Source organism: Panthera uncia, assembly GCF_023721935.1.
Source record: "Panthera uncia isolate 11264 chromosome A3 unlocalized genomic scaffold, Puncia_PCG_1.0 HiC_scaffold_12, whole genome shotgun sequence".
Lineage (NCBI taxonomy): Eukaryota > Metazoa > Chordata > Mammalia > Carnivora > Felidae > Panthera > Panthera uncia.
Genome location: NW_026057579.1, coordinates 14,241,632 through 14,256,963, shown reverse-complemented (window position 1 = coordinate 14,256,963; position 15,332 = coordinate 14,241,632). Strand labels below are relative to the sequence as shown.

Here is a 15,332-nt window from a genome sequence, read left to right as displayed (position 1 = left end):
AGAGAGAGAGAGAGAGAGAGAGAGAGAGAGAGAGAGAGAGAGAGAGAATGAGAATATCAATCCCAAGCAGGCTCTGTGCTGACAGAGCTCCCATCATGAGGTTGTCTCACAAACCATGAGATCATGACCTGAGCTGAAATCAAGAGTCGGACACTTAATCTACTGAGCCACCAGGTGCCCCTCATTTGCAAGCATCTTGATTGCAAAGGCATGTTTTGTTTATAAATATGCAGTAATATCAAAGAATAGTTTTCGGTTTATTTATTGAGTTACATTTTAGTGAGAATTCTGGGTGAAAAAATTCTTTCTCTTACTTTACTGTACCCAGTGTTTATTTCAGCATTTTGTTTTGTTTTGTTAACATTTATGTATTTAAAAAAATTTTTCTAACGTGTATTTATTTTTTGAGAGAGAGAGCACGAAAGGGAGAAGGGCAGAGAGAGAGAGGGAGACACAGAATCCAAAGCAGGCTCCAGGCTGTCAACACAGAGCCTGATGCGGGGCTCAATCCTACGAACCGTGAGATCATGACCTCAGCCAAAGTCGGACGCTTAACCAACTGAGCCACCCAGGCTTCCCAACATTTATTTATTTTTGAGAGACAGAGAGACAGAGCATGAACAGGGGAAGGGCAGAGAGAGATAGGGAGACACAAATTCCAGAGCAGGCTCCAGGCTCTGAGCTATCAGCACAGAGCCTGGTGCGGGGCTCGAATCAATGAACCGCGAGATTGTGACTTGAGCCAAAGCCGTATCAAACTCAGCAATGACAGCATGGAGTCTGCTTGGAATTCTGTCTTTCCCTCTTTCTCTGTCCTGCCCTGGCGTATGCACACACTCTCTCCTTAAAATGTATAAGCCAAAAAAATGTGTGTGTGTGCGCGCGTGTGCACTGTGCTTTTTAAAGCAGTTGTACAGCTTTACATAAACATTGAGTTCTGTATATTCCTTCTCTCTTCTACTCAGTATCCTCTGTTACTTCTATCTTGCATTAGTGTGATACATGTTACAATTGATGGAATAATAATGATACATTGTTTTTAACTAAAGTCAGTAGTTTACATTAGTGTTCACTCTCTCTTGGACATTTCTGTGGATTTTGACAAATGCATAGTGTCCTGCATTCCACCATTATAGTATCACACAAAGTAGATTCCACTCACTCCCCTAAGAAACTCCCTCTGTTCCCCCCATTCATCCCAGACTGTCCCTCATCCCCCAAAACCTCTGGTAACTTTTTTACAGGCTCCAGTTTTTCCTTTTCCAAAATGTCATATAGTTGGAATTATACAGTATATAACCTTGTCAAATTGGCTTTCACTGAGTAATTCTTTCGCTGAGCAACATGTATTTGAGTTTCCTCCATGTCATTTTGTGACTTGAAAGCTTGGATAGTCAACAATTTAACAGTTCACCTTTTGAAAGACATCTTGGTTGTTTCCAGGTCTTGGCAGTTATGAATAAAGCTGCTGTAAATCTTCATGTACAGATTTTTGTTAAATTTTTTGTTCCATTGATCTATTTGTTATTTTGCCAATACTACATTATCTTGATTAAATTTATAGTGACTCTTAAAGTCTGCTTTTAGCAGCTCTTTGACTTCTTTTTAAGTATTATACTGGCTATTTTGAGTATTTTGCCTTTCTGTATAAATTTTAGAATTGGTTGGTACCCACAAAATAAGTTACTGGGGTTTTTGTTGTAATTTATACTCTTCTTTTTCTCTTTGAACGTTACAAGGAAGCAGGCTGGGAAGAATAAAACACTGTGTGCTGTACTTCATTAAATGAGTTTATAAAATAGCACAATTGGAAATCTTTGGATAACTGGCCATATTTATATCAGTGTAAATTCTAATGTGTCCAGTACTTAAGTGTAGAAATGGACGCTATTCAGAATTTTAGCGGAAGATGGAAGATAAGCTTAAGCTTCATTTCTTTTGCTGGCTCTGAGACGAAAGAAGCTGTATAAGTCACATTTGTGTCTCTCTCTTCATATATTTGAAAACTAAAATGACATATTAGGGAAAATGTTCATAAAACTTTTTCTTTTCTATACAAAGCAGTATTATAAAGCAATTGAAAAAAATAAATAACCCCAGAAGGAAAAAGTGGAAATGGTATGTGAATAAGTAATTAAGAAGTTTTTCATAACAGTTCTATTGAGGATAATTCACTTACTGTACAATTCACCCACTTAAAGTGTACTTTTGATGAGTTTTGACATATTCACAGATAGGTGCAGCCATCACCACCTTTAGAGAGGGATTACTTCTAGAATTAGTTTGTGGTTTCAGTGAATTGTTGATAATGCAATCAGAGTCATTTCCTGTATTATTTAGTTATATTCCAATTTTAGGAAGGAAAATGACTACACTGTTTATAATTGCTATTTTCATTTGGGGATTAGCAATCAGTGAACTGTAACTTATACCTTTATTCTTAAAAATTGATCTGTGAGGAGTTACTGTTACACCGTTTGGAAATGTGCTTTTTCATTTTAAAATTTCCTTTGTCAAATTATTTCTTCATATTCTTTGGATCAAATAGTTTATATTTCAGAACATTTTAGGTTTAGTTCAGTAGGGTTGTTTTCTTTTAATAAAAACACAATATTGCCTCAATTATTTTAAGAACAAAATTGGTGTTTATTTTCAGTCGTGTTGATTAACCTGGCTAAGTGTCTTGTTATTAAACCTCTAAGACAGTTTTGTGGATATATGATAATCTCCTGTCACTTTACTGTTTGGAGTCATTTCAGTGTGATGTGATTTGGTATATAATTTAGTTTACTGCTTCTGTAATGTGAGATTATATGTTACTAATTACTTAGAAAAAGCCATGCTTTGTTGTATTAGATTTAATTTTTCCAACAGTAGAATGTTGCATAGCAATGAAGGATGAATTACCTGGAGGTAATGTAATGTGGAGCATAAAGTGCATTCATAAAATTTTATTCAAAAGACAGTAAGGAAAAACACCAAATTCTGAGCAAAGTCTATAAGTATACATAATAACATTGGAAAACAAAATTCTATCCCTTAATGAACACACTGTCTAAAATAATAAGTATTTTCTTTCTTATACAGAGGTCAGAATAATTTTTAAACTAGAAATAATATATATTGTCTGTTGCTTATTCTGTGACAAGATCATAGCTGAAGTGTTTATATATCTTAAGTTCTTTAAATCATCTATGTGTTATCAAGTTTTATGACCTAGTAATTACTAAATTATTTCCTTTTGTCAATAAAATTTTTACTGCATGACGGATACTCTGATAAACCATTATAAAATAGTTCAAACTGGTATATGATGAAAAGTAATTCACCCTGATATTGCCCCCCCCCCCAACCCTAGTTCTTCTTTCTAGGTGAAAGTACTGTTAATTAATATTATCAGTATTCTGTATCTAACTATATAAGTATATCCAGTACATGTATGTATCACTGGTTTTTAAATAAACCTGAAACAAAGTATTCATGCTGTTTTAAATGTAATCTAGAGATTATTTCTTTCACTCTATATAATATCTACAACTCGCAGAGAAAGACTCATCTCTTTGGGTAGAGCCCATACCCGCATATTTTTCATGGCTTATGTAGGTAAGCATAATATAAGGACTTTGGCATTTGAAGAAGGTATTATCTGAGAGAATTTTTCACTATGATGGAAACATTCTATATGTTTCACTCTGATGGAAACATTCTGTTGTCCAATATGGAGTCATGTGAATGTTGATCACTTAAAATGTGGCTAGTACAGTTAAGGACAGAATTTTTAATTCTTTCCATTTTAATTAAAGTTAAATAGCCATGTGTGGCCGGTGGTTACCCTATTGAACAACACAGGAGGCATCACAGTATAATGAAAAAGCTCTAGAGTTAAATGTACCTCAATGTCATTGTTCTTGCTATTTTCTATTTAGCTGATTGTACATGTTATTAAATCTTAGCTTCTCATACACACAATGAGGACTGTAGTTCCTTTTCCTAAAAGTTATACACACACAGAATATCGTGTAGAAAAAGGATTAGATGTATGTGTACCAAAGTGATATGCCTGGTGAATGAGTGGACAAGGAGAGAAATGGTCAAAGTAGACTGTAGCCTTATCAGCAATGTTTTACGATTTGTCAGGATAATCGGTGTGAGCTGTTACTCATGTATATAACATTTATGTTTAGAAATTCATTTTTTTCCTCTAAGTATTCCTATGTAGTTTCCCAGCTATAAAAAAGCAAATATATTTGAGTTTCTTTTTACATTAATGTCATCTTTATGTATTATTTTACAACTTACTTCACTCAAGTATGGGTATAGGAGATCTATATTCTTTTCAAATTCTACATAGGATACAATCATTTAGATATTATTGTGTATTTAGTCCTTTATTGCTCTTAGGGTGCTTCCTACTTTCAGTATTGTATGCTGTAAAAACAGTATTATATTAGTCACCCTTGTTTTATAGGTGTATAGTAACAAATGGTATTGCTAAGTCATAGAATATGGGCATTAAATAGTGCCAGATTGGTTATCAGGTTGCATATATATCTGTTTATGGAAGTCTGGCTTTCTCATATCCCCACAAGAATTAATGTTGTATTTTATGCCTATTGATTAGTAACTTTGGGTTTTAACTTGGATTTCCTTGAAAACTGGAGTGTACTATGTTATACCATAAAATTGTAGTAAGCTGTAACATTAGGTCATAGGTTGGAAAAAAGGCTTTAAACCTAACCAAGTGTGTATGGAAATTTTGTGTATGATTAAGATGGAGAGTAAAATTTCAAAGGAAGGCCAGAATGAGCAGTGCTACTTTCCTCCCTCTGTCCTCTGCATCACCATCGGAAGGTGTGGAACGAGGACCGACTCCTCCATCACTCTGAAGAGCCTCCCTGTTTGTCATCAGACCGTCACAACTGATTTTATAGAGTTGAGAATTCCTATGCCGCATCTCCCCATACTCTAATCTCAGTATAGGTCTGTGGGCAATGAAGCAATTTCTGCCTCCAGTAGGTACTCCTCCACTTCTCCTTCCTGGTTTCAGTCTTTGTGTGTGTAGCAGTCAGAGTCCCTGTTAGCATCTGAAAAATTTTTTTTACTCATTTGCCCTCTACATAGAACGTAAGCTACATGAGAGCAGGGATTTTTGTTTATTTTCTTCACTGCTGTATTCTCAGCCTGCCAAGCAGCATGTTTTCAGTGAATATTTATGGCATAACTTTATTCAGTAACTGGGATGGGAAAAAAAGTTGTTAGGGTATCTGGCTGGCTTAGTAGAACACGCAACCCTTGATCTCAGGGTCATGAGTTCAAGCCCCACACTGAGTGTAGAGCTTACTTTAAAAAAAAAAAAAAGAGTCTCGCCGTTGTGGGATTGAGCCTGAGTCAGGCTCTATGCTGGGTGGAGCCTTTTTGGAGATGCTCTCTCATTCTCTGCAGGCATTCTCTCTCTCTCTCTCTCAAAATAAATACACACACTTAAAAAAAAAACAGTTACGGTTTGCACTGTCAGTGCAAAGCCCCGTATACAGGGCTCAGTCTCACAAACCATGAGATCATGACCTGAGCTAAAATGAGTCAGCCGCTTAACCGACTGTACCACATAGGTGCCCCTGTTAGTTAAAGTCTTTATCTCACATGATCACAAAAGTAAATTCCAGTTGGAAGAAAACTACAAAACCTAGCAAAACAACTTATAAAAATTGTAGATGTGGTATATGTTCTTAGAGTGGGGCATTTATTCTTCGATACATGTGCTTTTAAGAAAACATTGGAGGGCTGCTTGGGTGGCTAGGTCAGTTAAGCATCAGGCTCCACCCTGAGCATGGAACCTGCTGAAGATTCACCTCTCCCTCAAGCACCGCACACATGCACTGCGCGCTCAATCTCTCTCTCAAAAAAATAAATAAACATTTGAACTAATGATTATTATACTTAGCACGTGGTGCTTCATAAACATCGGCATTAGCTCATTTACCAAGTAACCAATCAATCTTAAGATCTGAGTAGAAGCTACATGGCTGTGGACTTTTATATTGGACATGTTCTCATTTTTTGCTTTTCCCTTTCCTTTTACAGTTCTTGATATGGCAAGACATGTGCCACTCTATCGAGCTCTGCTGGAATTGCTCCGGGCCATTGCTTCTTGTACGTCCATGGTGCCCCTACTGTTGCCTCTTTCTACAGAGAATGGTGAAGAGGAAGAAGAACAGTCAGAGTGCCAGACTTCTGTCGGTACATTATTAGCCAAAATGAAGACCTGTGTTGATACCTACACCAACCGTTTAAGGTAGTATACTTGGTTCATTGCTCTTGATTGTGCCCCTAACAATCTTTTGAAACTAACTTTGTGGGTTTTCTTAAATGACGTGCTGATTAAACACATATGCACACAAGCAAGATATAAAACTACAAAGAAAAAGTATCCACCAAATCCTACACTCAGAAACATTTATTTACATTGGCTTATCAGACATCTGCTTGTGCAATCTTAGGGCTTTAGGTATAGAGTTTTTCTTAAATTCTGTCATATTGTACTGATTATACAGATGGATGCTAGTTTTAGTCCATACTGAGGACAAAGACACCTTTCAGTGTCTGTAAATACATTTGGGCTGACATTGTTTTTAATACTACCAATTATGCATTGTATAGAGATGCTATGTTTTACTTAACCATCTGTTAGTGGACATTTGGGCTTTTTTCATTTTATAAACTCAGACATACATCTTTTGAGGCTTGTAGAAATCTCCACACAGTAGATTCATAGAAATAGAATTGTTGGATTTATGGATTACTCCTATTTCATTGTGATACATGCTATAATCTTTTTTTAGAAGTGAGAAGATTCAGTATTTATTTCTCGAAGTTATAATAAAGTTAGTATTTATCTTCTTGGTAAATTTAATTATTTAGTGAATGTTTGGCTTAAGTTTATACCTCATTAGATTCAGATGATGAGTTCTAAAAACAAAAACTCTTTTTAAGTTACCTGGCAAACCTTTTTCTTCCCCTTAGCAGAATCTGTTCAGTGGTTATCCGTTTTACGTAGATGGCCAAATTCTGATTTTTAGAGCATTTATACTGAAAATGGGATTTTATTCTTTTGTCAGTGGTCTTTTGAGTCAATTAATGTTCTTTACCATCTTTGCAATATATTCTACCTATTCTCACGTATTTTTTTAAGATAATAAATTTGAGAAACACAGTAGACGTCAAGCAATGGCAGAGATTTGGTCACTGGAAGAATAATTTTTTCAGGGAGGAGTCAGCTGCTGAGATAATCCTGACTGTTCATTTATTGTATTGTCACTATCACTTTTAAAGCTAGTGGCTCACTACTAGGCAGTAAAAATCATAATTTGGACAAAAGATTAAAGAAGAGCCAGTTGGTGGAAACAAAAGAGCTGCAGGTTCATACTACTCTTTCACCAGGGAAGGACAATGTAAAGGTATATTTTCTTTGATAGTGAGATAGTTTCTGTTGTAGAAAAGAGAACATTATGTTTGGTCCCAACCTTCATCGTGTCAGAAATCTAACTGGTAATCTAGGCAGCTGGTATAATTACCTAAACAAGGTGTCATGTCATAATTGAACTGAAGGTCTAATTTTCTAATTGAGCTAATGTCTCATTGAGAAACTTCTAATTGATCATCCCATCTCTACCCTGGTCATCTCTGTTCCTTATTGTACAATAAACATACCGTTCTTGACAAAGCATTTAATATAAAATATGCAGAGCTTTTGAGTATTTTTAGGGGGAATCTTGCCCTGTGTTTTTTTAGAGGGATCTTGCCCTATGTTTCTGTACCTCATATTTTTGTGTTTTGAGATGTATTGAAAATTTTTATGAAATGGAGTGTTTTTTCCCAGGAGTATTCTATTTCTTAGATGAAAAAATTGCGTAAAGATTAGGAATGTAGTTATAATTATCACTTTCATTAAAAATAATAATCACAAATTTATGACAGTCTAAATGTGAAAATAAGACCATTAAAATATGGACAACTCTATATTATGTATTTCCTTAAGCTATAATTTCTGTTGGATCCTGCAAAAATGAAGTTACAGTGTATTGAGTTCTAAGGTAATTACAGAAGATGCAGTGATTGGAATTAGTATGCCTAGAGTAGCCTTTTTGTTGGTTTTCCTAAGTTAATATATTTCCTGCTTACATAACATACGCAGTATAATTTTTTAAAAGTAAACTTGACTTCTGTATAAACTGTATTCATAATTCACTGTAAAAATTTAATTTCAGATAGATAATAACAAGTGTCATTTGACTGGAGCTTTGTTTTCTGCTTTTCCTACTGGAAAAAAAAAATTATTCTTCAAATTCTTTCCTTCCTTCTTCAGTAAGAAAAAAATGATACTTCACACTCTAAATTTTCTATCACCAAAACATGTATGTAAAAGATCATAATGACTGTTCAGAGCTCATTTTATTTATGTTGTTTTATCTTTATGGTGGCTCTGCAATAGCTGTTTTTAATAGCTCTGCTTTAGTAATGTAGAAACAATGCTAGTGAGTTTTACCTTAGGATTTGAGTATTCTTCTTAGTCAAGATTGTTCATGATATCTGTTATATTTTACAGCCTCTGTTAGAAAAAGAAACCATCAAAGACATACATGTTATAACATCCCTACTTGCCTTTTGAGGTTTGGTACATTGAGAATTCATTTTCCACTTCACACAGAGAGGGTAAAATCTATTCTCTTCCAGACTGTCAAGACCTAAGATGTATTTCTTTTTATATTTTCATAATGATAGAACTTTAATAAAGTGAGCAGAATTGTCCAGTTTCCTTAAAGAGTTTATACCCACAGAAATGGGCTAAGTTCAATTTTAACACTGTTTGAAAGTATAAAACTTCCCCTCTCCCAACCTGCCTACTTGATCCCAACTGCATTTTTTTTTTTTTTTTAACCAGGATACTTTTGAGAAAACAATGGTCAAGGCAAATATGTTCTGTTCATTGATCACTTTTAGTGTATGTTTTGTGGCATTATCAGGGTTTGGAGCTGTGACTTTAAAAATAATGTGTAGGTGTACCTCCGCTCAGAAAATGTTTATGTTCTTTTTGTCTCTGCTCTCAATAAAAAATGTAAGGATGAATAAAGTACATCTTTTTAGTATGGTTTTTTTTTTTTTTTTTAGGTTAAAGCAAGTACTTATTTATTATGTTTATATATTTTATTTATATACTTTATTTCCTCATTTTTTTCCCTCGTTATGCCTTGTTAACTTCTCATATGTTACTTTTTTTAAACCAAGCATACACAAAGGGAATGCAGTTTTTCCCCCTTCGAATGAGATTTGTATCATTTATATGTGACCATTTGTTTATCTTAAATAAAGAAAAAATAGATTTGCTGTGCACTCTGCAGGTCCCTAGATGATGATCGTGGTTACATGTAATGATTTTCATTAAAATTATTTCTTCTGTATACATTTACAATTTTTATCTCCCTTTTGTGGATGAGAGAAATGAGAATGTTTTGCCCCAGTACTGAAAGGAAGTTATTCTCCTGCCGGGAATAACCTGACTGAGATTATTCTGCCCCAACTGATTTTGATCTCAAAATTCAAAGAGTGAAGGAGATGATATAGGTGAGCCGACTCTCCCCCACCCACACTTTGAACCCTTCTGTAAGAGGAAACAGAAAGATACTGTTAAGAAACTGAAAAGGCACATCATTTACCTAATTTGTGCAGTAGAAATTTGTGATTATATTTAGGAGTAAATAGGAATTAGCTAAATGAAGTGTGCAGTGGCCTGCTATACCAAACTGGGAATAATGTTAGCAGTGAAAGAAAGTATCGCATGTTCAGGGAAACCTGAAGAAATTTGGTATGACTAGGTATGGTATATGCGTGGGAGTTGAAACTGGAGATGAAAGCAGGAGCTAGAAGGTGAAGAGGGGTGTATTTACAGTTACTTGCTCTTAAATGTGGTGATGAGCTACTGAAAGGATTTCAGAGATCTGATCGGATTTGCATTACCCACTTTCTGTGTACCCAAAGGCTCGAGCAAGAGTGACTGCTTAGAGGAGGAACTTGAGTTGTTGGCACAGTGGCACGACACCGTGGGAATGCCTTTTACACCTACTAGTTCTGTAATTACTGAGCTGTTGTTATTATATGTGAGATATAATTATATATGCATGTATACATCAATGCACACACATACATACATCTGAAAAGTAGCTTCTGAATCTTAATTTTTAAAGTAATAGACTCTGAGGCATGTTTCAAATTTCCTTCGATTATAATTATGCCCGAATTAAAACAATGATCTCTTGTAGGTGAGGATAGTTTGATGACTGGTGGGATTGATATTTAGTAAAACCAGAGCACCACTCAGGGGATGAATGTACTTCTAGCTTACTACATTCCTCTTTCCTGACTTGAAGTTGACATTCCTTAGGCAGTTGTTAAATATTGACTGTACAGTTTGCATTAAGAGCTTCCTAAAGATGAAAATACTCCAGTATTCTTTTATTCATGATTCTATATTTGTATTACTTACCTCCTTTCCTAACCTGTCCTTTCAAGATTCACAGTTTATAATAACTGCATAGGGTTAATTTGAATCTAATGGTTAACATAGACAAACTGATTAATATTGTTGTAGATTGATTTTTAGTAAGCTTTTAGATTAAGATAAATCAGAGATTAGGAAGCACAAAAGAATGGCCAAAGTGTATCACTTCAAAATAGAGAATTTTACATTCAACACTTTCCTGCTTTTGTCTGAAATAGACAAGATTAAAGGTAATTAGGTATCAGGATTTTTTCAGAAATTGATTTTTCTTAAATATAGATGATATAGGGGCACCTGGGTGGCTCATTCAGTTAAGATCCAACTCTTGATTTTGGCTCAGATCATGATCTCACAATTCTTGAGATTTTTTTGAGATGGAGCCCCACGTGGCCTCTGTGGTCACAACTGGGAGCCTGCTTGGGATTCTCACCCCCCCACCCCCACCCCCACCCCACACCCGCCCTTCCCTCCTCCCCTGCTCACACTTCTATGTGCACTCTCTCTCTCTCTCTTTCAAAATAAATGAAATATAGATGACATGTTTTGTACATTAGTTCTGTAGCAATTTTAAAGCACACTTCAACTGTGCCTGTAAGTTATGTAATACAATTTTCTACTTAGGTCATTTTCTTCCATTATTTATTACTTAAAACCTAAACAATATTGGAGCGTTTCATGATGCTACCATTAGGAAATTGTGTAGTTTTTTTCTTGTTCATTTGAAACTTTTTATAATAATTTCAGTGAAAACGGGGAAATGGTTAAACTGTAAATATTGGTGCTATTTAATTTTGCCTCAATAATAGAGTTTATTACTTTATTTCAGAGACATTATTCAAAAGCCACTTTAGTCATCACCTCGATAGAACAAAGGATTTCAAAAGTGATAAAGAGCTCCATTTCCTTTACTTGTCTCCTGCGATATACTAGGCACCTGTGAAGAGCAAAAAGTTGAATATTCATCCACACAAGTTTAACACTCTAAGTGGAATTAACTCCCTTCGTGGTGGTTAAAATTTTTCATTACCATAAACATTCCATTTCTCAGAAAAACCTTTTTCTTTTTGGCCTAATGCAGAAAAAGTTTACTGGCTTCTCATTTATTTTCTACACAACGTCTTAATTTCTGGCTTTTTTCTTCAGCTTAGTGATTTAATGATTTTTGTGGTTAATACTTTTAATTTTTAGGCCTACAAGCAGTGGGAAGAAATAGTTCCCTAGGGACCGAGAGAGAGAGAGAGAGAGAGAGAGAGAGAGAGAGAGAGAGAGATGGAGAGAGAGAGAGAGAGAGAGAGAGATGGAGAGATGGAGAGGAAGTGCATTGAGAATGACAGAGTGAGTCAAAAGTAGAGGGCCAAAGATGTACATATAAGGTGTAAGCAATGTCACCCACGTGTCAAAGACAGTCTGTGATTAGATACTCATTGATGTATAAGTCCAAAGTCACTACCGCTTAATTTTATATCAGTTATAAAAGATTGGAATCTGGTTAAGTGAATTTTCATAACTGTCAGATTGATTGTATTCCTTTTGTTCTGCCAGTTTGAAGTATTTTTGCTTAGTATAGTATTTGTGTTACAGCCTCTGTGCTTTCATTGATTTCCTTTTTTGTTTCTTGAGAATTATCCAAACAGCTTTAAATTATGGATTAAGTTTTAATAAATTTAGAGTAGCATGTAGTCATATAAAAATATAAAGAAGTAATAGAACTTTAACTTCTGTGGAGTGTATACAGTTTCAGAAGTTTTTAAATGTGTATTTATTAGTTTCCCCTGCCGTATGCAGTAGGCAAGAAAATATTTCTTACCGTTGTTTGAAAGAGAATGAAACTACTGCTTAAGAGTTTAACATTAAAAACTTACTAATAGGTTATAAATCTGCACATTGCTCCCCGTCTCCTGATGCCTATGTTGTTCATTATTAAAAACAAAATTTTTTAGGGGTGCCTGGGTGGCTCAGTCAGTTAACCTCTGACTTCAGCTCAGGTCATGATCATGGTTTGTGAGTTCAAGTCCTGTGTCAGGCTCTGTGCTGACAGCTCAGAGCCTGGAGCCTGCTTCAGATTCTGTGTCTCCCTCTCTGCCCCTCCCCCTCTCATGCTCTGTCTCTCTCTCAAAGGTAAATAAATATTAAAAAATGTTTTCAATAAATTTATATGAAGAAAGACAAGTCGATTGACCCTTACTCCAGATAGACCACTGTTACTATATCTTATCAAAATAGTTCAGTTATCACTTAGGCTTCGTGCTTGTATAATGGCTATACTTGAGGCTTAGCTGTTTCTTGAGAACACATTGATCAAATGCCAAAGTACAACTTATTCTATTATTTAAGTGATTAACAGTGTGCCTTGCTGGCACAGTCACTGGAGCATACTACGCATTGGGCATGGAGCCTGCTTAAAAGAAAAAAAAAATTTTTTTTTAATTTTTAAGGGGTGTCTGGGTGGCTCATTTGGTTAAGTGTCTGACTCTTGATCTCAGCTCAGATATTTATCTCAGGGTTGTGAGTTAAAGCCCTGTGATACACTCCGTGCTAGGTGTGCAGTCTACTTTTAAAAAAATATTTTGTTTAATGACTAACAAAAAAACTGTAAAAAATTATAAGTTGACTTAATATTTCTATCTCAGTAGCATAACATAACAATATAAAATGATTATTCCTTATCAAATTACATTATATGAGCTTTATGTTTCAGGACAGTTTCCATGGTCTTTATCCCAGATGCAGTTTCAAGCACTGTGAATTGCTGCATTTGAAGTGTCTTGCTAACAAGGTTTAGTTTATAACAAATCCTTCAGGGCACATCCTAACAAATAACCTGTTCCATATTATCTGTAGGTTTTAGAGCTATAAGGGGACTGTCTAGACTTAAGGTAGTTCAGATATTTCTTTTTATAAATGAGGAAAACAAGGTCCATAAATACTTTGGTTTGTTCCAGGTTCTCTGATACTTTGTGGCAAAGCTGTGATAACTCCCAAATATATTTATCCACTAAGTTAAACCTAACTTCCAAAGAACAATTCAGTTTGTGCATCAGTGAATAATTAGAAATTGGAGAGGTGGACTTTTTTCTGAGCTGGTTTTAGATATCTAGGATATATAATTTTTTTTTTAATGTTGATAGTGAATTAAAATTATTTTTCTAATTAAAAATTTTGCTTTTAGTAATTATAAAAGTATATACAATAATGCAAATTCTACAGAGTTTTTCTGATAATTTCCTTTTACTGACCTTTTTTCATTACCTGAAGAATTTTCAAGTCATGATAGGCTCTTAAAAGGCAGCATATTACCTTAGATATGATAGCATTTGTGTTGTGCCTAAGTAGTAATTACTACATTGCTTAAGTAAACCTAAGCCTCACTGTTTTTTTGGTCTCTCTCCTACATGAGCAGAGAGCAACTTTGTATACTTACCACTTAAATGAAGAGTGAGTCAGCATTACCCAATTGATGTTTTTCTTGGTCAAAAGAATTAATAAAAAGCAGGGGGCGGCTGGGTGGCTCAGTCCGTTGAGTGTGCCACCTCTCGATTTTGGCTCAGGTCGTGATCTCAGGGTCACGGGATCGAGCCCAGCCTTTGGCTCCACACTGAGCATGGAACTTGTTTTGAATTCTCTTTCTCCCTCTGCCGCTCTCCCCCAATTGTGCTCTCTCCCAATTGTGCTCTCTCTTGAAAAAAAATAATAAAGAATTTATGAAAAGCATTTCTCTGGTATTTTTTTAATTACCAATGTGTGTGTTTTTCCTCTACTGTCTTTTCAATCTGATTTGGTATCCACTTGCATAGGTTAGGGCAGGGCATAGGTGATAAAATTGTTTTCTCTGTGTGATGAAAGAAGCCTCTCCCCATCCTCCACACACTCTATTATTTTCTGTCTCCTAAATGTTATTGCTATCTTTGTATACCTTACATTTCTGATATCTTTAACTCTCTTGTCAAGGGATAGTTAAAGAACTTGTGTAGCAATAGTTGATATTTGAAAAATAAGCAGAAACATTCCCCCTCCTATTTATGACCACTTTTTGATCAACATTTTATTTTAGACTTAAACATGAGAGAACTTGAAAGCAACTCATCTTGTTAATGAAGGGATCTGTGGCACGGGTAACATAACATAATACTTTAAACTTTTGTGTGTGTGTATATATATAAACTTTTATATACACACACATACATATATAATCATTTCCATTTGAAATATAATTGTCTAATGTGAAAATTCATTCTTTTGCCCACAACATAGTCACACTGTGAAGATGTGACCCCTTCAGCTTTTACATATCAATCCTGGCGAAATTCAGTTTCTGCTGGCTATTCCAACCTTTTCTCTCAAAACAAAGTCAGAGTAAGCCATAGTAGTTTGGTTTCACTTTTGAATCAGTGTGACACTTCATAGCTTCCTTGGAGCAGGGGTGAAGACCATTTATTTTATCTTTGATCTTCTATGCAGACTTTTCCTACTGGACTCTAGTAGGCAAATAATCATATTTAGTATATTTAGCAATTGACAGTTTGACCAAAACTTTGGAAGAGGGACTTGCTGTCAGTCAAATAATCTGAATTGCTAATAAGGATGCATCACAAATAAATGTCTGTGTTGAGTATGAGGCGTTCTGGATTTGAACTTCTCTTTAACAGCATTAAAGCAAACAGCTTTTATTTCCATTTCCCTTAGCTATTTCGAAGCATCTTCTGGTATAAGAAAGTTCATCATGTTTTAGAAACAACTGAATTCTGCGGCACCTGGGTGGCTTAGTGGGTTAAGCATCTGA

The 15,332-nt window shown here is 35.2% G+C and overlaps 1 protein-coding gene across 7 annotated transcripts in view; it reads left to right on the top strand.

Moving 5' to 3' along the window:
- The window catches only part of BIRC6 (baculoviral IAP repeat containing 6), a 224,931-nt gene that overhangs the window by 176,841 nt on the left and 32,758 nt on the right, over positions 1 to 15,332 (top strand). For all 7 annotated transcript variants that reach the window (XR_007462427.1, XM_049652325.1, XM_049652324.1 and 4 more), the window contains one exon: positions 6,082 to 6,292. Coding sequence is in view for 6 of the 7 variants with exons in the window: in XM_049652325.1 (XP_049508282.1) it covers positions 6,082 to 6,292 (211 nt within the window). In the remaining variant the exon portion in view is untranslated. The remainder of the gene's footprint in view (positions 1 to 6,081; positions 6,293 to 15,332) is intronic.